Here is a 24,817-nt window from a genome sequence, read left to right as displayed (position 1 = left end):
TGCCCCTGCTGTTTGCTGTCACCATCCTGGTCCAGGTAAAAGATGGGGCAGGCCTCCTAGGTCGCCCAGCCCTGGAGCTAATCCATGCATGTTTAACTATGTTTCTCCCACCCCCCGAGACCACCTGTTTCACTGTCCTTTAAAGAGACCTGGAGTGGTGGCAGGGCATGGCCTTGGAGGCGGCAGAGCTGGGTGCAGGTTCAGACTCCACAACATGATACCTAGGAAACCTCGGGTGATTCACTTAAGCTCTCTGACCTGTTTCTCTGGTTGTAAAATGCAGATAATACACCTGCCTCGCCCACCTCATGAGGTTGAGTCAAGGATGAAATGAGGAGAGGCAAACAGACCAGGAAGCATTCTCATGAGGATATTGTTTGGGTGGATGTGGCAAGGATGGTCATTGTTCAGTCGCCAAGTGAGAACCTTCCTGCATGGCCAGCTAATCTGGGATAAAGTTTTGTATGACTGAGGATGTTTTGGTTGCAAGTAATAATAAATCCAACCCAAATGGGCTAATAGTTAAAAAACCCAGAGGCAGAGGAGACTGCAGGAGCAGTGTGGTCAGGGCTTGGCCACGCTTCTCGATCTCTCAGGGAATCTTTGTGTACGAGCTTCTAAAGCTGGTTTGCTTTTAGGTGGGAAAATAGCTTTTAGAAGTCCCAGGCCACATGTTCCACCATCGCTAGTAGGAATAGCTGCTTTTTTTTCTTATCATAACATGTCTAGGGCTCCTGTCTTTGGTCTGTTTCAGGCCACCTGCTTGGCTCTGAATCAGTCACTGAGGCTAGGACGAACCATGTTTATTGGCTTAGACCTGGGTTATTACTAAACCTGAACAAATTAATGAAGCAAAGAGAGGCGGATTAAAATGATTGGCTTAGGCCAATCAGGGCTTTGCCTTGAGGGTAGGAAGGGATCAAATCCATGCAAGCCTTCTGTCTGCCACAGTTGGGAAGGGGAGTAAAGGGTGCCAACAATGACCACTACAGTTTTTGTTTTTTTTATCACAGTAAGAATTTGCCGTGGTGGAGAACAAGGGTGATTAGCCAGCCTCTCTAGCATCCTTTTCCCCCTTTTGGCTACAACTCTAATTTGCATTGTGGGCTTCATTCTTCCCAATTCTTAGGCTGTGTTCCTCTGTTGGAGCTGCTTTTCCCACTCATCAAGAATGGGGGCAGGACTCAGGGCAATCAGTGCACTCATCCGGCACTGGCTTGCTTCTCAGACAGGCTCTTGGTGTGAGCAGACCAGGGAAACACAGTGATGCTCCCTGGGAAGGAAGGCTGGGGCTGGTCTGCTACACTTGCACGTAAGAGGATGTGAGGTCTGGAGCTACTGCTGCTGCCATTTTACCACCGCCTGGAAAGAGCCTGAAGTTGGAGCTAATACAGAGAGATGGAGCGACGGGGAGAGACCCACTAAGTCACTCACACGGCCAAGCTGACTCCTGGACATTTCCATTTACCATCAACACATTTCCTCTTTGCCTTAGGCCAGTTTGGGTCAAATTTTCCGAGTTGCAACAGTGTCTTAAATCATATAATTCTCCTTCCTGTTCAAAGACAGGAATGCCCAGGGCAGTGCACGTGGGTGGCTAGAACATTTGCCCAACTTCACCGTTTATCATTTGACACTAATATCCCATGGAAAGCAGCCCAGCCATGAAGGAATGAATACGGATGAGATTTAGCCTAGATCAGGGATCGGCAAACTGCAGCCAATGGGCCAGATCAGGCCCACACCTGTTTCCGTAAAGTTTTATTGGAACACAGCCTCACTTTGCTCATGACTGCTTTGTACTGCAATGGCAGAGCAGGGTTCAGTAGTCGCTTACAAAGCCTAAAATAGCTAGTACTTGGCCCTCTACAGAGGAAGTTTGTTGCCCCCATGTGTGTCCCCAGGTGGAAGCAACACTGAGTGACCCTCCATTGGAGACCTCTGTATCCCGTTGACGCCCGGTTCGATTATCAGCATTAGGAAAGCAGCCTTTCACAGAACTGAACTTGTCCCAGTGAATGAGAGACATCCTATGTCTTTAAGGTTTGGTTTATGCAGTGCCTATATCTTACTAGCCCTGGTCACAGTGTCTTGGAAGCCTATAGGTGTATAAACATTCTTTTTCCACCCCAGGCCATTACCCCTCCGAGTTGGGATGTTAAAGCTACTGGCAAATTCCAGCGGTAGCCCAGTGACCCACTTCCACCTGGAGGTAGGATCGATGTAAATAAGGTGGGAATGGAAGTTCTTCAGTTTTCCCACTGGAATGGCAGCATCGTTATCTGCATCTGCATCTGCATCTAAAGCTGATGGATTCCACATCTACCAACAAAACAGTTCACCCCGGGGGGCAATTGGGGAGTTCCCATTTTCATTCCCAGCCATCAAGCTCCCACCAGAAGTACCACATAGACAGTAAATCTTGGTGAAATAGCCAAGGTCACCCCCTTGGGTTTTCTGGTCTGAATCTCACTGCTAGGTTAAACCACCAGGAAAAGCACCACAGCAATGCCTCAGGCCAGCCCTCAGTGGAAGGCCATCGTGGAAGAGTTATTTAACACGGCCTCTGCTTTTGTGCGGGGTCTTCCTGAGAAGGGGCCTCCTCAAGAACACCGCTGCACTGTCCACACACAGTGGCCAGAATCCACTCATGGCTTCTAACTCCTTGAAGAGGGGGCAGTCTGGGAATGAACACTGCTGACTGGGACGGTGTTGTTCTCTCGGGGGAGCTCGCACTGGCTCATCGCAAGGCTCCCCCTCTGCTCCCTGTAGTGTCCGGCAGCCTTCCCAACTTCCACAGCACTCACCCTGGGTGCGAGATGGACCCAAGGGGGAAGTCAAGGCTCATCTGCATGAAAAGATCTGTAATAGTTTTCTGTTTCTTTACCGATGGGGGAAATATGCATTGGGAGCAAACCACCCTGAGTGTGATGAGTGCCTTCTACTTAAGGATCCACGTGATAAATCTGAGAATTTACCTGAAGGTTTTACTTGGATGCTGTTCAGGGCAGGAAACCCTCCAGACAGCTAGGAGCAGAAAGGAAGTCCCATGGATATACCAGTAAGAGTCATTCTGAGGTCAGAGGACCAGCAAATGGTCCTCCTTTCTTTACCTGGCCAAACTTCACCTGCCTTTTGGGACCCAACACAAATCTTCCCTCCTTGGCATAAAGCCAGCTCACACTCAGCAATCCCTTCTGTCTCTTCACCACAACAATTACCACTACAGTTTATCTCAGAATGCCTTGGGGCTGTTGACTATAAACAAAAAGCCAGCTATTTCTCCAGCAAAATGGGCTTATTTGGGAAAAGCAATTGTAAGCCCGTGTGTGAAACAAGAAGACGAGACTGCGGCAAGCCACCTGCGAGTGAAATCAGCTGAAACAAAAGAGGAAGCTCTTTCGTGGAGGGGAAGGGAGATTGGGAAGGCCTGTGAACACTTTCCGCGGTGTTCTCTGCGCCCCACGTAGGGCATGAGAGCTCCCTCTCCTGGTCACCCGACTTCACTTTCCATGAGGTTTCTGTTAGTTAATTTTTTACAAGGCTGCTGGTACACTGCACGGACAGTAGAGAGGAGTGGAATTTTAGAGTCTCTGGTAGGGTTGGTGTTCTTGTCGCGATGGGGGTGATGCATTTCAGTATGTTGCTTTGTAGTTCAACCCTTTTGTAGCAGAACAAAAATGACATGCAGGCAGGAACTACACTCCAGGGTGTGGATTTGGGTTAAGCTCTACCTCTGAGGACAACCTCTTCTTGTCCATCAAGGAGGGTCAGGCCACAGAGCACTTACCTTCTTGGTCTCCCTTGGGAAAGAGTCTCCTGCCAGATGAGGAAGAAAGCCGGGGGACCACAGGATTCTGACGCGTCCCCGTGACAGCTCCCCTGCCTCTGGCCAGGACGCGCACCCACCCACTCATTGCTGATCACCTGCTTCAGGACTCAGGAGCGCAGTCCCTGCTTATAGTCACGTCGAGGAGACAGACCCCCGGGCAGACCAGGAAACACAGTGTGCGGAGTGCTGGGACAAGAGCAAAGCGAGCCGCCCCAGGGAACCTGGGAGACACAGCTTTCCCCAGTCCTCATCAGGCCCACAGTGTCCTCAGCTGGAGAAGGTCTGTGAGGGCGGAACCCAAGTCAGCCGCCTTCGTCATCACCCACGCGCCTGGTGTGGAATCTCAGGAGGAGACTGGCGATGGTGAACAACCTTCAACAACTCCCAACACTGATCATTCGGAAGGAATTTTCTTAGTGTCCGTCACAAAGGAGAAACATCATAGAAAATGTTATTCCTTTATTATTTCAGGGAGATAATACATAGTCCAATACACCAAAGCAACAGGGAATTAGAGGCAGCCAATGGCCAGAGTGTTTGAGAAGAGCCTCAGGCTGCAACTCTGAGCTCTCATCTGCCCACAGCCCATGCCTGCCCATGTGAAAGCCAGGTCAGCGACATGGAGCTTGCTGTGACCACAGCAGTGGACAGACGACCCAACTCGACGCCCCACTGACCAGGGTTCTGTGTGAGCAGCGGAGGCCTAACACACCAGGCGGCACTCGGCCCTGCCTCTAGCACTTGATTTTATTTCTCTGAGCCTGGAGTGGGCAGAATGTGAAAAAAATCCTGAGTTGGAAATTAAGGTGAAAGACTTAGTAGTTATTAATACTCTGGATGAGAGAAGACAACACTGTCTTTGAACAGCATGGGCTGGGGCTCGGTGGAAAAAGATGGAAACCGCGCAGAATTGGCCACAGGCTGCAGGCGCTGCCTTGCAGCCATCAGGGGGGTTTTTCACGGTACATGATGGGGTGGGGTGAGGGCGTGGGCCCCGGGCTGCTTCCTCTGGCACAGAGTTGAATTCGACATTAATTTTCCACTCATAATTGGTTTCCCACACCTGGGGCTGAAGCAAATCCTGCCCGCACACTAAGCGTGGCCTTCCCGAGACGTGTGGCTCGGTTCTCCTGTGTGGAGGAGGAGGGACTCACGACTCAAGGAGACAGCTCTCCCCCAGCCCGGCCCTTTTCCAGTGCAAACGAGGAAGGCGAGAGCCTTGGGCTCCTCCATGGTTTCTTTCTCTGGAAAATTCATCTTGCCACGGAGCAGATTTATTTGCCCTATTTGCCCAGGGGAGGGCACCGTCCTGGCGACTTAGTGGTGGCGTGCAAGCGGGAGTCCCGGCAGTAGATGCTCATACTCATACTCGTGGACGTCATTCATTTCCACAGAACTGTCCTGGCCGGAGAGCTGGTGGGGAGGGGCTGCCTCCTCCCAGCGTGTACTGTTCCCCAACCAACCCTGGCCAGGCCCAAGTGGGTTTAGATGCTGCACGTGCTGATGGATTTTTGGCTTGTCAGGAGTGGAAAGAATTTGTTTAAAACCACGTCACTGTGTTCTCCAAACCCAGAGTCATCGGTTTTGTTCTGTTGGACAAGAACGGGCAAGCACAGCTCGCAGTGGCCGAGGCCTGTGCAGCAGAGAATGCAGTGTGTATCGCCACGTGTAATCCTCGGCCTGAGCAGGTGAAACGGAGCTGCGGTGCACACAGGGACTCGGGCCCCTCGGGTCCTCTAGTCGGCGGAAGGCTCTGCCGTTGCCTCACCCTCGTGCTCCTGGAAGCCTGGGACTGGCTTCTGCAGAAAGTGCATGGTGGCCTGGATCACCTTGTCCGGGCCGATGTTGTACACAGGGTGGGTGGGCTGCTGCAGAGAGAACGGAAGCCGATTAATCGCCCTGACAGTCCTTGGAAATTTTACCCATTAAAGTGCTTGTAACAATTTAGCATAAGAGAGTCTCACAGAGGGTTATCACACAAGGTCCAGAAGTTCAACAGGAGGGTATTGATCAAAAATATTTTCTAGGACATGGGACATACAGGAATATTATGGAGCCATTAAAAGACATGCTTTTAAATATTTAATGATGTGGGCAAACGTTTAGAACATATTAAGTAGGAAAAACAGTATGTACAATATTATTCCACACTTTCAAAATATAGTTGCACTTCTGAGTTACAGTGTGTGCAGTTCAGGGTAAGGACATGTTAGGTGTGCCACTTGGGAAAAATGCCATTTTTCCGAACAGTGTTTATCAATCTTTTATGTCTGTATTTTAATTAAAAAGATGCCGTTAGAAAGAAAAATATATAAAAGTAAAACTGTTTTTATAGCTGTGATGTGTCTGGATAGGCAAAAATTGGACATATACCAAAACAGGAAGCATGACATAGTGATACGATTGATGGTTTTTAATTTTTCTTATTTGAACTTTTCTATATATTCCAATGATTAAAATAATGAGCATGTATTCACATTTATAATCAAGCAAAAGAACCACAACCCTATTTCACAGCAAAGGTGTCGGGCCCTATTAAATTCTTCTGCATTATTTCACCACATCACAGAGACCCAGGAGAAACTTCAGGTCTGGGGCAGGCGTGCAGCCTAGGCCAGCAGTCGGGGGTCACTTCCACTCGGAGAGAATGAAGGAGGGGACATGACTGCAGGGGAGATTTCAAAATTTTTAAAGGAATACTGTGAGCTACCTCATGCCAACCACATAAAATTTCAGATGAACTGAGTAACTTTACAAATTTTTAAAACTGACTCAAGCAGAATTTCTTTAAAACCTAGATGAATACATTAAGTCAACAGTAACAACTGCGTATTCTGCTACCGTCCATCCCTGCAGAAAACACAGGGCCTGGACGGTTTCTCAGGCAGCGCGACCGAACCTCCAAGAAACAGGTGATCTCCCACAGACACAACTTCTCCCAAAGGCTGAAAGAAGGAGGCGGGGGGGAGATACGCATCTCATTTTACGGGGCTATGATATTATCCTGAAACCAACTGGAAGAGACGATGAAACAAAAATTTAGACCAATGTTATTAACATATAGGCAAAAATTCTAAATAAAAATACTAGCCAAAAATGTTAGCAAAGAGAATCTAGCAGTGTGTTAAACAAACACAGACACACACATGTACCACGATGACCGAGAAGGGCTCATCACGAGAATGTAAGGTTACCAACAGAATATTTATTAATTAAACACACTATATTAAAGGAGAAAAACCGGATGCAGAAAAAGCATTCAAGAAAGTCTTACACTAGATTATGATTGAAATAAACAAACAAAAATAAGTTAACAAACCAGGAATAAAAAGAAACATCCTTAATCTGATAGAAAGTATTTATCAAAACCCCATAGCCCTGGCTGGTATGGCTCAGTGGACTGAGTGCTGGCCTGGGGACCAAGAGGTCACAGGTTCGATTCCCAGTCAGGGCCCATGCTTGGGTTGCAGGCCAGGTCCCCAGTAGGGGACATGTGAGAGACAACCATCAGTGTTTCTCTCCCTCCCTTTCTCCCCCACTAAAAATAAATAAAATACTTTAAACATTTTTGTTAAAAAAACCCAACACAATAAGCATCCTATATAATGGTGAAATTATAGAAGCCTTCTGATTATAATCAGAAGCAAAACAGGAATGGCCTCTGTTATTACCTTCAGTCTGAGGGGACCTTAGCCAACCTTAAAAGGTAAGAACAAGAAATAAAATTCTTAAGCTCAGGAAGGAAAAGGCAAAACTGTCCTTATTGAAGATGATGTTACTTTCTAAATGGAAAATCCAAGAGATTCTATGACAAACTATTAACAACTATTAAGAAAGGTCAGAAAAAAAATTTAATTACAATTAAAAAAAAAAAAAGAAAGAAAGGTCAGCAAGGTTGCTGGATACAAAATTAAAATATAAATACCAGTAGCATTTTCATACATTAGTAACAACCAATTACAAAATATAATGGGAAAATAAACATTTCAGAAACAATAGATTCAAAAATTACAAATTTCTTAAACATATGTATATATCAAAGATGTGCTAAGTCTTTATGGAGAAAATGATAAAAGACCATTGAAGGACATGGTATGTTCACAAACAGGAAGCTTAATATTGAGAAGTCAGTTCTCTCCCACTAATCTTAAATTCAATGCAATTGCAATGAAAATTCCATTAGATGTATTTTGTGGAATTTGAGAAGCTGATTCTATATTCAAGGAGAGAAGCAGAAAGCAAAGAATAGCCCGTGCAATTTTGAAGAAAAAGACCGAGGTGGATGGGACTTGCCTACCAGGACCTAAGATTTCCTGAAGACAGTGCCGAGAGGCAAACGAACCAAAGGCACAGAACAGTGGTGGGAAAGAGCCACCCCGTACACGGAAGCTGAGTGTGTGACACACGTGATCCACACCAGCGGGAAAGGCTGCAAAGTTCAATAAACACTGTTGGTCAACTGGTTGTCCATACGGAAAGGAGATAAAATTGTATCCAACCCTCAGAACAGATAGGCACCAATCCAAGAGAATTAAACATCCAGATGGGAAAAGCAAAGGTTTAAACCATCTTGAAGGAAACATATCTATGACCAGAGCCTGGGGAAAATTTTCTTAGGTAAACACCTACCCCCCGAGAAAGAAATCTCAAAAACCAAAAAATAAAAAAGCAAATGAAATTGCTCCCTTTAAAATTAAAATTGTCTATTTGACTAAAAAAAAAACCCCACTAAAAACAAAGTGAAAAACCTGGAAGAGATTTACCACACGCACCACTGACCAAGGAGCAGTACCAAGAACAGGCAGTGAACTCCCACAAATACGTAAGAAAGGGCAAACAATTCAAATTACAAGTCAGGAAGAAAGTGAGCAAAGGATATGAGCTGGCAGGCAATTCACAGAGGACATAACACAAAAAGACACAACATCTGAGAAGATGTTCAACCTCACTAACACTGAGGGAAGTGCAAAACACAACTGTGACACAACTGCACGTCTGCCCAAGGGCGGGATGGAACTGTCTGACTGTGGAGTGACTCGGCTGTGTGAGTGTAAGCGCCCACGGCCACAGAGGAGAGGCTGGGTGCCCTCCAGTGAGGATGGAGGCCTGGCTTTTCCCCGACTCAGCAGGCCTCTCCCAGAGAATCTCATGTCAGAATGTTCACGGCCACACTGAGAGCGAAAGCTGAAAGCAGCTCAATGTTAACCAACAGGAGACTGAAAGAGTAAGTTGGGTTACATTTGTACGAGACCATCCAGGAGTTAAAATGAATACACTAGAGCAACATGTATGAACACAGAAAAGCCTCAAAAGTATAACAAATGGTCAATGAGAAGAGCAGTGTGGAGTAGGCGGCACAGTAGATACTGTTATAAAAAGTTTGAAAACATACACACCAACTCTGTAGTGTTTAGGGATACGAGCATTTGAAGTGACAGCACAGAGCATCTGCAGGTGTGATAAATGTCAAATCCAGGGCAGGGCTACACTGGGAAGGGGGTGGGAGAGGAGGAGAGGGCTGCGTAGGAGGCAAACATGGGGAAAAATGTTCCGACTTGAAAAGGCTAGTGGCCGTTAGTTACTTTGTGGACTGGCCATTGGCGCTTCCCCTGTCGGGAACCGTCTGCACAGGCCCCGTCATCGGAGGGCTGAGGACAGTCTGTTTAGACTCAGGCGCCAGGCTCAGGAGCGTCTCCGGGTGTGGCTCTGGGACCAGGCGCTCCAGGGTGGAGCGTGGTGTTGAACACCCTGCCCGCGAGGGACTGACTGGGTCCCAGGGCAGCAACAAAACACATGACACAGATTGTGATGAGCGCTACGAAGGGCACAGACAGGGCGCTGCGGCAGACCGTGGGAGATCTCATTTACAGACGGGCTGAGGAGGCTTCTCAGGAGAGGGGGCGCGCAAGCGGGGGCCTGTGGAGCACATGGCCTTACCAGAGCGTTTTCGGGCACACCCAGGACCACGTCGTGCAACATGGCTCCACTGCCGAAGTGCTGAGCTATGGACAGGCCGCTCAGGCAGTAGCAGGTGTGGTAGAAGTCCCGCGACCTGCAAGCACAGGGCAGCTCTGAGCAGCTACTCCTCTGCTCCCCGTCGCCCCCATCACAGCCTGCAACAGAGCCCACTCGGAACCCACGCACTCCCACATCCCGCCCCGCCCTCCTCCAGCAGCTCCGGGGAAGCCTGGCTTTCCCCAGCTGCGTTTTCAAAGCCCGGTCCTGCAGCCCTGCCAGATGGCAGCAACTGTCACTTCAGAGTCAGTCCCTCCAGCTGGCTTCCAGAAAGAGCTCTCCTGGCTGGTGCTAGTGCTAAATTAATATATTTCTTTAAAAAGAAAAAAACACCACCAATATGTCTACAAATGAGCCCAGCACCTCCTGATACACTGTGGGGGACCAGCCTTCGGGTGGGTCTTCCGCTGGGTGCTGACAGCAGCAGGCGTGTGCGTGCACATGTGCGTGGCAGGTGAGAAGCAAAGGGAAGAGAACTTATTTGATTTCCCTTATTTGGCACCTAAATGTATGCAGTCTATTCTGTATTAGTTGTAATTATAATCTCTGATTATGATACTGAAGGGTTTTTAAATCTTGTATCCTGTCCTATTTAAAGCAGTTTGGTTAAAAGTGAAAAAAGAGGAAGAAAACTACCAACCCAGCGATTTCTTTGCCTGTCTGGAGAGGGGAGTGCGTGTACGCTTGGCGGAAGGGTGGGCACTGGAGGTGCCAGGATGGATGGCACTCAAAGGGGGCGCTCCAGAGTTGGGGTGCTTCTTCCACACCAGCACTAAGCAGCTGGATGGAAAGGGACACCCCGTCTTTTTAAAGGGCAATGCCTGCTGCCGTCTGGCTCTGAGTAGACTTGAGGTGCACACCTGTCTGACCCCTCTCCACCCTTCGCCCCCCAGACAGGAGGCACTCACTTGCCAGGCTTGTCCAGAAGCCCCCCGGCGGGGCACTGGCAGCACATGAGAATGTATTCCTGCAGGGCCTGCTGATGGAACATCCAGTGGCTCATGCTGAGGGCAGGGTCACCTGGAGAAAGGCAAAGGATCAGTGCGGACCCAGGCCTGGTGAAAGTCCAGCCCAGTATCGATGACTCCTCTGTGTTTTATTACCTGTGACATGTCCCTTCTCCTGAACCCTGACATGGGTCAAAGAGCAGCAGTGCAGAGTGGCTTTTGCTTTGTTTGAAATGCACCCATTACTGTGGATGACCACCTTCAACTCTGTCTGTGACAGGCATGGGCTAGCTTGTTGGCTCGGCTTTCCAGACGGATCTCTGTCGCTGCTCCCGACTTGGTCCACAGCTCCTCACTCTGGGCTGCATTTCATCTAGCTCATCTCTAAAACTTGTTCACCAGACTCTAATTGGCTAAGAGAACTCCTAACAGGGCTGGTAATGTCTGTCTATTCTACTTTTCTAAGCCTGAATTTAATCTACCTCCAAAGGGAATTCTCCGACTTTTCTTTTGGCTCAAAGATGTCCCTGAGAAGCATTGCTAGGAACTGCCGTCTTGCATCGTATGGGCAGTTTCAGTAATTATGCTACAGTGTTGCCAAGCACTGGGCCTCTTCACTCTGAAGTCCAAGCTGCACCATCGGAGGATTCTGTGGGCCACATGGTTTTCAAGTGGGGAGGAGGGACAATCCACCAAGAGACAGATGTGTGCAGAAAGATTTACATGGGGATTGATTTCTTAAAGATACACACATGAGATGTGCATGAAGTCCTTGGTCAGTTTTACACTTTGATACCTGGGCTACAAAGACAGCAAACAATGGCAATTGAAAGGCTACTTTTTCTTTCTTCCAGGCATTTTTTCATCTCTAAGTGATTTTCTATATAGTTACTGTGCTTTTGTACAATATCTTAAGTTTTTCATTTAACATTATAGGCATCGACTTTCCTCTTCTGCTACATAATCTTCATAACCATCATTCTGAAGCATTACATAGTATTTCATTAAGTGGAGGTACAAGGTAACTGTGCTAATATAGACACTGGGCCAAAACTTCATATATGTGAGCACAGAATCTTCTATGATAAAAATTTGTCAATGTTTACAGTAAATGCACTATATAAAGAGAGTAGGTAAGCAGAATATGCAATCGTGGGATATATACATATATATATATATATATATATATATATATATATATATATATATAGAGAGAGAGAGAGAGAGAGAGAGAGAGAGAGAGAGAGAGAGAGAGAATATACAGAAAAGTAGTTCTTAGATGTCTTAAATGAGAGAGTAAGTGATGGGGCAGTCAGAAAGCGAGTGCCACTTCCTGGTCTGAACACGAGATGCTCTGCAGTGGTTGGCTGACATCTGGGGGTCACGTACAGAAACCACTCACCCTCAACACCTGAGCCACACTCAGCCCCTGGGACGGTCACAGTGGACCAGGCACACAGAACTGAGCCCGGCGCAGGGACAGCGCTCTCGGGTCCCTGTCTCAGGCTCACTCCACGCCCAGACACGTGCTCTCTGAAGCACTCACACTATGTTAATTACCTCCCTCTTTCTTCCTTCCCCATCTATGAGCACAGCGGACTTTGTAGAAGACACTGTATCCACGATGGGGACTTCACCCTACCCCCTTTTACTTATTTTCAAGGTTGTGTCAAGTTCCTTGCAATTGTTAAAAAAGGTTGCAACACACATCTCTGTGGGTCTTCTCTATGTTAGGATTATTTTCTTCTGATAGATTTTCAGGAGTGTAAGTATTCAGTTGAAGAGGATAAACATGTTTAAGGATTTTCATAGATACTAATGAGCTACTTGAAGAATTTATATAGCTGGCAGCGAAATTTAAGATGTTCCAGTACTACTTCCAGCATTACTTACTTAAAAAAATCATCAGCATTTAAAATGTTAAAAAGAAACAGTACCTGACAATTGGTGTTGATTTACATGCCTTTGATTACTAAGGAGGATGCAATTGTCCTATAACTTTTGTTTGCTAGTTGCATTTCTTTTGAGAGCGTCTGTTGATCCTTTGGCTTCCAAGATCCAAGAGTGAATTTTACCAATCTAACTTTCTATTATATTTACCCAATTCTACACATACTTTCACCTGTTTGGGTGTATGGGTTTTAAAGAAATTACACATGCATCTATAAAACCCACATGCTATAATCACACTGTTGCTTTTGCCTTTGTAATTTCTCCTTTAGAGAAGCCTACTTAATGGGTCCAGGAATTCTTGGGGGCAGGGCATTGATGAAAACTCTAACACTGATTATGGTGACGGTGCACAATTCTGGGTCTACGTGAAAAACCATTAAATTGTATACTTCAAATGGGTGAATTATATCTCAAGAAGGCTGTTATTTTTAAAAGCATATTTATTCAACTTCAGGACAACAGCATTAAGCATCTATACAAAATACACCTTTATTTCATATCCTATGAGAATTCAAAGACTTACTATAAAGTAAATGATAACCTATCACAAAAATTGGAATCTGAAAGAAAAATGTTATGTTTTCTATTGAGTAGATTACAGAGTGCTTCAGTCACCTCCGACATTACTGACGTCTGCAAGCTCAAAGTTCACAATCTCGACAGGGGACTCCCAGAGACCCTGAGTCTGTGCACATCGACACATGGAATCATACTGAGATGAAGGGAGATAGGACTGCAGGGTGAGACTGGGCACTGGAACCAGCTTGTAAGTCCTTCAGACCCCCGCCTTAAATTACAGAGCCCCATTATAATGTCCTTTTGCATTTCAAAGTTTCCTTTCATCTAAGAAATCAAAAGTTTTTCCAAACAGTAAGTGACAGGTGTAGCTCAGCTTCACAGGTGGACAAATATACGCCTGGGGTTTGTCCCAAAGAACAAGCAAGCAACCAGTAACGACAAATCCAGACAGAAACCCACAGGCCTGCTGCTTCCGCATCCCTCCACAAGTACAAAACAACGCACGAATTCAGTCTGCATTTGATATTCCTAAGTTACTAATAATAACTCATGCTTCTACTCAAACACTGTCTTCTACCCGTGTTCCGGAACCCACCCCCAGGGAACTATGGACAAAGGCCACTTGCAGAGTCAGGGTCTAGCCTGGGTCTGCGGGCCACCGAGTGTCGGTCCCTTGTTATTTATCTTTTCAGTTAACAGTATGATCATCGCCTTTTAAAAGTGTTGTTTATTCATTTACTGAAATAAAAGTAATAATGCACGTGGCAAAAAAAGAAGGGCAGAGGATAGAAAATTTAAAAAGGAAGTCCCCTCCCTCCACATCCTCCCCTCACCCAGAGGCACCCACTGTTACAGGGTCTTTGTGTCTGCTTCCAGGGAAAGCTGGTGGGTGTCAGCCTGTGTGCAAGCACAGACGGCTCTCGGCCTGGCCCCTGGTCCTTTTGGTGTGTCCTGGAGAGCTCTCTGCATTGGCCCATTGTAGGCAGCCATGTCTGGAGAGATCATAACTTATTTAACTTTTGACCTTTTCATGGACAGTGGGGTTGTTTGCTATTGAAACTTCACTTCAGCCCTGGCCACTGTGGCTCAGCTGGTTGGAGCATCATTCCATAACCAAAAGGTTTCAGGTTCAATTCCTGGTCTGGGTGCATGACAGGGTTGTGAGTCCGATTCCTGGTCTAGCCGCCTACAGAAAGTGACCAATCTATGCTTTTCTCTTGCACCGATGTTTCTCTCCCTTACATTCTCTCTCTGAGAGCAATGAAAAAATGTCCTTGGATGAGGATTTTAAAAAAATTTAAAACTCCAATATACATCCTTTGCTAATCTCTCTGCAGGTAATGTTCTGCCAGTCACCTGCTGGGTTCAAGTGATCTAAACAGGTGTCTCCAAACTACCCTCCAAAAAATGATGCACCAATTTCCACCCCCACTAACAGTACAAAAGTGCCTGTTTTTCACACTTTCCCCAGTATAGGGTATCGAATAGAGGTTGCTAATCCCTGTCAACCTGACAGCAAAAAACGAATAGTGTCCCACTGTTCTTATTTGCATTTCTTTATCACCTCTTCGTTTGATTAAAGGCCATCTGTGTGTGGTGGTTACAAACAGGGCGCTGATAATGCTGCAGGTAGCAGTCAGGTATTTATAAAGCACCTCGCTCACCCTGGATGTACTGTTTCCTCAGCTGTAAAATGGGAATAACAATAGCACCCCTTTCAAAAGGTTGTTCTGAGGGTCAAATGAAAACATGCCTGCCAGCCCCTGGCACAGCCAGCGCTCACTAAGTCTCAGCGGCCGTAGCAGCAGCAGTTGTAGAAGTAATAACAATAGCAGTTCTTTTTCTGTCTTGTTTGGCTCCTTTGCCTGTTTTTCAACTGGGCAGTTTGGTTGTTTCTTATTGATTCAGATGACTTTCTCAAGTTAGAGACATTAGCCCTTTGTCATTTGTCAGAAATACTCTTCCCACCTTGCTACTTGTGTATATCATTTCCCTTCTTTTTAAAAAAGATTTTATGTATTTATTCTTAGAGAGAGGAGGAGGCAGGGAGAAAGACAGGGAGAAAAACATTGATGTGTGAGAGATACATCAATCGACTGCCTCTACCCACCCTCAACCGGGGGGACCTGGCCTGCAACCCAGGCGTGTGTCCTGACTGGGAGGGAATAGAACCAGCGACATTTAGGCACTCAGTCCAGTGAGCCACACCAGCCAGGCCTCCCTTCTTTTGTAAAATAACTTTGGTGTTTTTCTTTATATAAGAAATGCAAAGTAATTGTAGGAAAATTAGAAAATGCAAACAAAAAAGAAAGAAAACAAACGTCGCCTGTCATTTTACAACCCAGATACCTTCCATTAGATTTTGGGAGCCAGCTCCTCCCTAAAACTGCAGTTATATGCACACTGCTTTGAAACACAACTTTGATCACAGTATATTCTCAAGATCTTTCTACGCTGCATCACCTTTTGACTCCCAACGTCATTATTTTGCCCACCGTTCAGAACGCTTCCCTTCTTCCAGACCCTGCCTGGCCCGAGCCCGCTGCTTCTGAGAAAACGGCTGGGGGCAGGCCCAGCGAGGGCCTTCTCCTGGCAGTGGAACAGCCGAAGCACCGAAGGCCGGAGACACACAGGCAGCCTTTCCCACAGGCGCGCTCTGATGTGCCGAGTCCTCCAGGACTTGTGCTGCAATAAACAAGATGTCAGCCCGGGCCCCCCTGGGAAATGCTGGCAGGTGGTGCTCCCGTTACAGCTCTCTCCGAATTTTCCTGGCAACTGCAGGATGACAGCATCTCAGCCCTGCCAAGGCCAGGTTTGTGAAAGGCTGACGACTTTACCAGGGGCTCAATCTCACCAGTTCCAATGAAAAGATCACTAAAGCCTCATGTTATTTCTGATTTGAAAACGCTGGACTCTAGGGAAGTTCCTGACTTCCCCAGTACAGTGGTCCAGCCCAGACTGGGCGGGCCCAAAAGCCCAGGCCCAGGCCAAGGGCTCTGAGGACGGGCTGAGACGGGAAGAAAGCGAGCACAGGCCGGACAGAGGCTCTGTTCACTTCAGTTCAGTCTCCAAGTGGCCACAGCTCAAATGAAATTAAGAAACTAAAGAAAGAAGCTCAGAGAGAACAGCCAAAGAGAAAAAGTGTGTGTGTGTGTTGGAGATAGGGGTGGGCGGTAGAAAAGAATCTCATCGGTCGGCATTTGAGCCACAGATCGCCCAACGACAAAGTCCGAAGAAAAGCTTCCCTGGGGCCAAGGGATCTCTGTCCAAGAACAGATCGGCGCCCAGCAGAGCAACCAGGCCCGCCCTCCCCCCACCACCCCGCACTGACTTCCTCAGAGACATCCTGTTCTCACACAAAATAACTGGGAAAGATAACTCAGGATGCAGCAGGTGGCCTGAGATTTCAAGAGATAATATGGGAGGGTTCCCAGGGCTTTGCTTCGGTTTTGCACTCTCATCTGAGAGGCCACAGGAAAAACACGTGCCTCTCCACTCCAGTAGTGCAGGCAGGACAAACTTCCATTTTGGATTCTTTAACATTTTAAAACCCACATTTCTTATGGTGGCAGTTACAGCCAGACAGACACGGAGGGCCTTTTCTCTGTGGGTTCTGGTTCTCTGCCCCTTTATACAGTTCCCTTTTCTGTCACTGCTGTGACCACGTGCGCAGCATGGGTTTTCAGTTCCGATATGACCAGTTTGGAGCCCCGCATTGGAAACTGTGGCTTCACACCCAGCTGAGGTGTCAGTCAGTGTGGGGCCCAGGACAGGCACCCACCCCCTCCCAGCCACAGCCAGTGCAAAGCAGCCGCGATCCCTAAACCACTGGAACTAACTCCTAGTCTGCGCGTGCATGCCTGAGAGAAGGTTCCAGGCTGGCAACTGAAGCTCCAGGATAGAGCTATTTCAATCCCTCTGAAAATGCGCTCTGGCTTCCTGACTTGGTTATAGCAGCCTAGGAAAATCACCTAGCCCCCACCCCTGCCCCCACCCCCCACAGGTCCCAGCTCACCTTGAGCATGCAGTGCCCGGTGGAGGAGGGGTAGGAGCCCTGCCTGCCAGAAGGAGTAGCAGCCATCCACCAGCTTGTTACAGCGGCCCTGGAATCCACCTTCAAACCGCATCTGCCGGCTTGTCACCCATTGCTGAGAAGGAAGCAAAGAGGGAGAGGCAGTGGTCGGCCAAAAGACACAAAATCCAGCAAGACCAGTTCTCCAGAGGCTGATCTGGGGAGGCATCTCTGGCTTGCCGGTGCTCAGACTTCTAGCGCTTTGGCTTCTCACCTCCTTCCCCTCACTGCCAGACCTCGAGTGGAACATTTAGGCCGACCCTCCCGAGGCAGCCAGCACTGATCTCTGCTTAGAGACTAACACAATTTAACCAGCTTTCCCCAGGTTCCACATGGGTGCTGGTGCCGAGAGCATGAAGAGACCAAGCTGGCTTTGTAAGGACACCCGCAAATGTTTCTTAAAGGACAGGGCTTGCTAGGAAATTTAAGGCAAGACCACCAGGAGCTCATTTCTAATCACTTTCCCTGCTCAGGGAAGTTTATTAAAAGCAGGAATTTTGTGCTACATCTCACTGGATGATCTCAAACTGTTTCTGACTTTTACTTGGCTCCTAAGGAAACTCATCCCAGGTCGCTAAGCAAGTCACTTGCAGACTGGAAGCAGAGGCCACTAGTTTCGATTAGCAGTGATGGCTCTGTCTGGTCCGGCCTCTCTCCCGGGAACCTGGTTGGCTGACAGAAGAAAATCTTTTCCTTGGGACCTGTAAAATGGCTCCTGATATCACTCAGTGGTCACGTATGATATTACCATTTCTCACTTATCTCCAAGTTTTCTAAGCACACTCTATGACAGGCCGAGATCCTCACAGGCTGGGCCACTCGGAGCAGAGCCAGCTGGCTGAGCAGATAACGACGTTCCCATTTTCCTCCCAGCCCTGCAAGGCAGTTCCCCCGCCAGCCACGGCCTCCCAGCACTGCCTGGGTAACTGAACGGCCCGAGCGGGGTCTTCCCCCTGCACCTACAGTCTTCCTAGACTGCGTACCTGACAGTAGTCACAAATGACCCTTGCAGAGATGGGGACAGGGAGAGCAAGTTCCAGCCTTTCTTTAAGTAAATGGTTGTGGGCTTTAGATTGTTTCCCTACTTAAGGTCACACCCACCTAGAAAGAGTCACAATCCCAATTTTTTTAAAAGAAAGACAAGAAAATTGCACAGCAAGTGTAGGCACTAAGTTATCCCCAGTCAGTCTTAAATGAACCAGGGCTTTGGGGCTGATGCCCTTTAATGAAAGTAAGCTACGCATTCATCACTCAAAAAAGGGGCAGTCGCCACCTTCGTGGGAAGTCCATGCTTCATTTTTGCTTACCCCACATATTAAGTCCTTTAAGCCAGACTAATGAATTTTTATCAGTGTCTAAGCCATGGATTTATTCTGTCGACTCCACAAAATCCTTCAGATACGAGCCCTGGTTCTCCCAGAGCAAATGGAGGGCAGGGAGCAGCCGGGAAGAAGGACACTGACATGCACTGAGGACCGACCACGTGCCGGGCTGTTTACACATGTGCTGTCCTCTGACCTTCAAGGAACTACTACCTTACAGAGGGGAAAAGGCGAAGGGAAAACAGATTCAACAATTTTCCCAGGTCGCATGGCGAGGAAGTATAGACAGGGTTCAAATTTGAATATTGTCTGTGTAACTGGGGAGAGAGAAAGAGAAATCTCGATTGTTTGCCTCTCGACTGTGCCCCATCCGGGGACTGAGCCTGCAACCCAGGCGTGTGCCCTGACCAGGAATCGAACCAGTGAACTTTCACTTTGTGGGACGATACCCAACCAACTGAGCCATCCCCATCATGGCAGGAGATAAAACTTTTATGTTTCATGCCTTGTTAGTAATCAGATTTTAGTGGATTTCAAAGTCCTGTGCACAAAGCCGGCCATTTCAGCATGAACCTTCAAGCCCTTAACAACCTTCAAAAAGAGTATGTTATAGGAGGCTTCCAAAGAATGAAGACAAAAGCTGCTGGTCACATCTCTACAGAGTGGAGCGGAAACTCCCCAGGGAGCTCACGACGGGTCTCCTGACAATGCCTAAGACAGGAGCCTCACACACAAACTCCGAGAGAGTGGCACCTGTTTGCTTTTGGGTCCAAGTCAGGGAGTAAATGCTCCCCAAAGACATCTCCTGGGTGGCCGCGCGTGTGTCTGTTGCTAGTTCTCCAACGACAATTTAACGGTAATCTCATGACCCCTTGAAGGTGACAGTTTTCCAAGTTCATCCTGAGTATTGGTCAGGAGCTTGGAGTCCAGGCATGGACGTTTGGGCCGCCTGCTCAACGCAATTGCCCAGCTCTGCCCAGCAAATTTAAAGGTAGTTACTGAAAGTTCACGTGGCATGGCAGAAATAAAAGCTTGGCTTCAAAATGCCTCAAAGCCCTTCTCGTAACTTTTTTTCTTAGGACATTCTAAGACACAGGATAACCCCTAATTTTAAGAGACTGAAGCTACATTTTTCTCGGAAGTCTGAGGAAGGTGATCTGGCTCATACCAGATGTCTGAGGGACTCAAGAAAACCCTGGTGTTGGCTTAATAACATACCGTGTGGGAAGTTCAGAGCAGGAAGATGGAAAGGCAGGCAGCAGGGAGCTGAAACTGGGAGCAGATGTTCACTCCTTCTACTTTCTGCAAACAGAGTGAGCACCCTAACAACTGTATGGAAAGCTTCGTTACAGTGCTCCTCTCTGGGTTCACCAGCTCCAGAGGGGAACTCTGTGAGCCCCTCCCACAGCCCCGCCTCCTCCAAAGCCTGAGTAGTCACATGACCGGGTGCTGGACGGGGGCCTGGGGTCTGGGAGGAAGACAATGAACAGGCACTTACCAACAAGTTCTTCAAGTTTAAGAAACGTTCCTTCTTGAGGATGACCAGTGCGGCCAGGCCACAGAACGTGTAACCACCGTGGGCTTCCATCCCTGGCACCCCGCCAATTCCCCCTTCCCAGTTCTGACACCTAGGAGAAGATTGAGAAAAGGAGAGCCAGGGGTCAATGTCAACCAGCGAGCTGCCGGGCTGAATGATGTGCACAAATGTAGGACCCTGGGTGGCAAAAAGTGCGTTCACTCACATAAGGGCACAAGCCGTCACAATTAGGAATAGAAAGATGTCACCTAATTAACTTTCGGAAATGCCTTTACTCAAAAAAAAAAAAAAAAACCAAACTACTTATGTAACACATATCTCAAGTGATTAGTTTTTAGAAAAAAGTTAGAAAATCATATAGTATGATAGCCATCAGGTTACAATAAAATTGAAAACTAATTGTTAATTCTGGTTATCTTTTAGTATAGGTTTATTGCTAGTATTTTCCCTCTTTATTTTCCTGTATTTTCAAGAGTTTCTACAGTAAATAAATATACCTTTATAATTATTTTAAATAAACTTATTATTATAATTTACTCAAATGACTCACTTAGTATTACAATTATTATTATTTGAAGTTAGACTATATGTTGAGTACATTTCCTCATCATTAAATCTTATTAAATCCTATCCTAGGCATAATCTTTGGCCCAGAAATATAGGTCCTTTCTAGGAATTAAGCCTATAAAATAAGAATGTTTCTGAAGATCAGATTACAGGAATGTGTACTATATTCCCAGTTATAACAGCAAAATATTAGAATCAACACAGGAGCCCAACAAGAGTGTATCTGTACGACAGAATACTGCAGTCATGTAAAATGCTATAGAAATACATTTAAAGCTGTTCCAAATATATTACGTGAAAAAGTTTTCAAATGATAATGTGCTATATGATTATTCTGGAGTGCTGGAAAGAGAGGCACCAAAGAGTTGTTGGTGGTGGGTTACAAATGGTTTAGACTTTCTTCTTTTTGCTGTAATGAACATGCTTTGCCTGTGAAATAAAGAAACTTTCAGCATATTTTCATGCAACGACAGAGAATTTCCTTCCGATGATCTGACGTATGTGCACACTGTGCACACGTACACAGTCGTACTCCCCGCAGGTGTGTTCGTGGCACACTACAGGCGCGCAGGTAGATGGGAACTTAACCCAAGAGCCGATAGAGCTTCTGGGTGGGAGAGAAAGGAAGCAGTAATACCTCCTGTCCTCCAGACCCCTCTCTCTGAGGCCGGGCATCCTGGGAACTCACAGACCTTTTTCAGAGAAGCCGCAGGCCCAGGGGGATCACAGGGCAGAGAGAGTGCAGAGCCAGACACTGGCTACCATTCCCCGTCCAGATCCCTGAGCACCACCCAAACACACACTCCAAGTTTTCTTTCCAGTACCCTGGCTACAGGAAGCATAGAAACAGCTCAAGTTAAAGTTCTAATGAGTAAAGAATACACACACAAAAGACCTCTTACATTTTTTATCTTAACTTACCTTTACATTTTTTAATTACAAAAATTCAGTTTAAAAATGAACAATGAAGAGTAAGTCCCCTGCCCATCAGCCCCCTATCCCTCTCACCAGCAACGACCTCTGTCCGTTCTGCATCCCAGCCTCTCCCTCTCTCCCTCTCTCTGCACACACACATAAACACACGCATACACACAATATGCATTCCACTTCCCTCCTTTTGTTTTCACATGCATAGAAGCAACTTAGTAAACTTCTTTGGGAGTGTCTTCTAGCTAAACATAACAGACTGAACACAAGAGCCCAGTAAAATGAAAGTAAAGCAATTTAAAGAGGGATAAAACCATCAGGGTAAAGACAATAAGACAGAATATGAATACAGACAGGAGCTAAATTTTGAAAGCTAGAAAGGAGAGAGAGAAAAAGTAACTGACTCAACAGAACAGAGAAACCGAAACCAGCCCCGGGAGTGGGGAGGAGACAACACAAAGCAAGGTGATTGCTCCAGTGAAAGGCCCAGGGACTGGAGACACATCGGGCCTCCTAAAGTGGGACGCAAGCTGATTGGCTGCTCATCTACATAAGAATCATGTAGACCTGCAGGTACCCAGCAGGAGTACTCAAACCAAGCAGAAGATGGTGTTTGGGGGGGGGGTGGAATTCAGGATATCCAGAACAGCTGAGAGCAAGGAGGCTTTAGTCTCAGTAGGGGGTTGAGTCTACGATCTGAACACATACACCCCCAATCTCTTACTCTGCTAGTATTTCACAAGGCTGGCTGCCAACTTCATACCCCAACCAGGAACCTGGAAGATTCTTCTCTAGGGAAACTCACATGCTCAAGGGAAAACCCTATAGATATTGATAGACAACAATTCCCCAATGAATGGCTGGCTCCGAGCCCAGCCTGGCACACAGAGCTCCGCATAGGACTTTAGCACCCGACTCCTAAATCTGAACACCAGACATTTCAGCAAAGTCTCCAATATGAAAAAGACAGAGCCAAATAAACAAATACAAATAAATTGGAGTAAATATGTAGGAAGCAGAAGTAAACTGTTTAAAGTTATATCTTTAGATAAAACATAATACAAAGTAAAAACAGTGTAGGTATAAAATATTCCTGAGACAAGAACAGGAGAGTATATAAGAAGCATTCTTTGTTATACGTAAAGATAAAATAAGCTCTGGAAAGTTTAAAATAGACTTGCAAAAATAACAATAGAAGGATTAAAAGATAAAAGATAAGGAAATCTTTCTGAAAGTATATAAGAAAAATTAAATGGTAAAAAATAGGCAAAAATGTTTGAAAAAGTAGACCAACCCTACTTATAGGATGTTATAAAAAGAGCAAACACAGAAAATGAGGAGGAAGAAATTATAAAATAGATAATATAATAAAGTTTCTTACAACTGAAGTATACAGACTTCTCATCAAGATGGAAGTGTAGGCAGACACGCTTTCACCCCCCTCAGGCAACCACAAGAAGAATTACAACTAACCTCAAATCAAATAGCACCCAGAACTGCCAGAAAATGGAACTGTATGGAAGTCTGACAACTGAGGACTTAAAGAAGCCACATTCCTCCAGACCGGTAGGAGGGGTGCATGCAGTCAAGGCAGAGAGGCAAGGAGATGTGGTGTGGCATGAGGAGCTGGTGGTGGAACAGGTGGTCCCACATTCACAGGTGGTAGATAAAATTCAGGAGGGATACCTTGGGAGCAAGCAATCCCAGCCCCGGGCCAGATTGCACAGCCAAGAGTTCCAGCACTGGGAAGATAAATCCCCGTAACTTCTGCCTGTAAAAACCAGTGGGGGTTGGGGCAGTGAAAGAAACTGCTAGATTTTCAGGAGACTGATTAAAGGGCCTACATGGAGTTAAAACATACACAGACCCACCCACTCTGGGATTCAGAACCAGGGCAACAGCTGGAAGGGCATCAGTTGCATACAGGAAGTGAGTGAAGTAACTGGAAACAGTGTAAGTGCCAGGCAAACTTCCAGAAGCCAGGCAGCAGCACTGTCCCCTCTCCAAGCCCTCCCCGCCACACGGAGCCACAAAGTGGTGAAGTGCGTTGACTCACCCTGATGAATATCTAAGGCTCCACCCCATACAACTTAACAGGTGTGTTAAGCCTAAGACAGGGATTCAAAGCAGCTCTACCTAATATACAGAAACAAACATAGGGAGGCCGCCAAATTGAGGAGACAAATAAATATGGCCCAAAGGAAAGAAAAGAACAAAACCCTAGAAAAAGAACTAAATGAAACACAGCTCGCCAACCTATCAGATGCATAGTTCAAAATACTGGTGATCAGGATGATCACAGAACTCAATGAGTATGGCAATAACATAAAGGAAGAAATGAAGGTTACACTAAGTAAAATAAAGAAAATCTACAGAGAACCAATCGTGAAGGGAAGGAAGCCAGTATTCAAATCAATGATTTGGAACATAAGGAAGCAATAAGCATTCAACCAGAACAGAAAGAAGAAAAATATTTTTTTTTAAATGAGGATACTGTAAGAAGACTCTGGGACATCTCTAAAAGTGCCAACATCCAAATCATAGGGATGCCAGAATGAGAAGAGGAAGAGCAAGAAATTGAAATTATATTTGAAAAAATAATGAAAGAAAACTTAACTAATTTGTAAAAGGAAATAGACATACAAGTCCAGGAAGCACAGAAAGTCCCAAACAAGTTGGACCCAAAGAGGGCAAGACACATCATAATTAAAATGCCAAAGGTTAAAGATAAAGAATCTTAAAAACAGCAAGAGAGTTACCTACAAAGGAGTTCCCAAAGACTATATCAGTTGATTTCTCAAAAGAAACTTTGCAGGCAAGATGTATTCAAACTGATGAAAAGCAAGGACCTACAACCGAGATTACTCTATCCAGCAAAGCTATCGTTTAGAATGGAAGGGCAGATAAAGTGCTTCCCAGACAAGGCAAAGCTTAAGGAGTTCATCATTACCAAGCCATAATTACATGAAATGTTGAAGGGATTAATTTAAGAAAAAGAAGATCAAAATTATGAACATTAAAATGACAACTGACAACTACGAACAAATGAATCTAAAAAAAAACAAACTAAGAACAGGAACAGAATCATAGATATGGAGATCATTTGGAGGGTTATCAGCTGGGAGG

General features: G+C 46.3%; 1 protein-coding gene across 1 annotated transcript in view; it reads right to left on the bottom strand.

The window, feature by feature from the left end:
- Positions 1-4,276: 4,276 nt before the first annotated feature.
- Positions 4,277-24,817, bottom strand: part of FNTB (farnesyltransferase, CAAX box, beta) — a 62,031-nt gene continuing 41,490 nt past the window's right edge. The window contains exons 8-12 of the mRNA XM_037125894.2: positions 20,159-20,288; positions 17,282-17,414; positions 10,756-10,867; positions 9,770-9,884; positions 4,277-5,700 (exon numbers count right to left, since the gene is read on the bottom strand). Of these exons, the coding sequence (XP_036981789.2) occupies positions 5,569-5,700; positions 9,770-9,884; positions 10,756-10,867; positions 17,282-17,414; positions 20,159-20,288 (622 nt within the window). The 3' untranslated portion in view covers positions 4,277-5,568. The remainder of the gene's footprint in view (positions 5,701-9,769; positions 9,885-10,755; positions 10,868-17,281; positions 17,415-20,158; positions 20,289-24,817) is intronic.

This window comes from Artibeus jamaicensis, unplaced genomic scaffold (genome assembly GCF_021234435.1).
Source record: "Artibeus jamaicensis isolate MK-2021 breed Jamaican fruit bat unplaced genomic scaffold, CSHL_Jam_final contig_851, whole genome shotgun sequence".
Classification (NCBI taxonomy): domain Eukaryota; kingdom Metazoa; phylum Chordata; class Mammalia; order Chiroptera; family Phyllostomidae; genus Artibeus; species Artibeus jamaicensis.
This window is presented reverse-complemented; position numbering and strand designations above follow the sequence as displayed.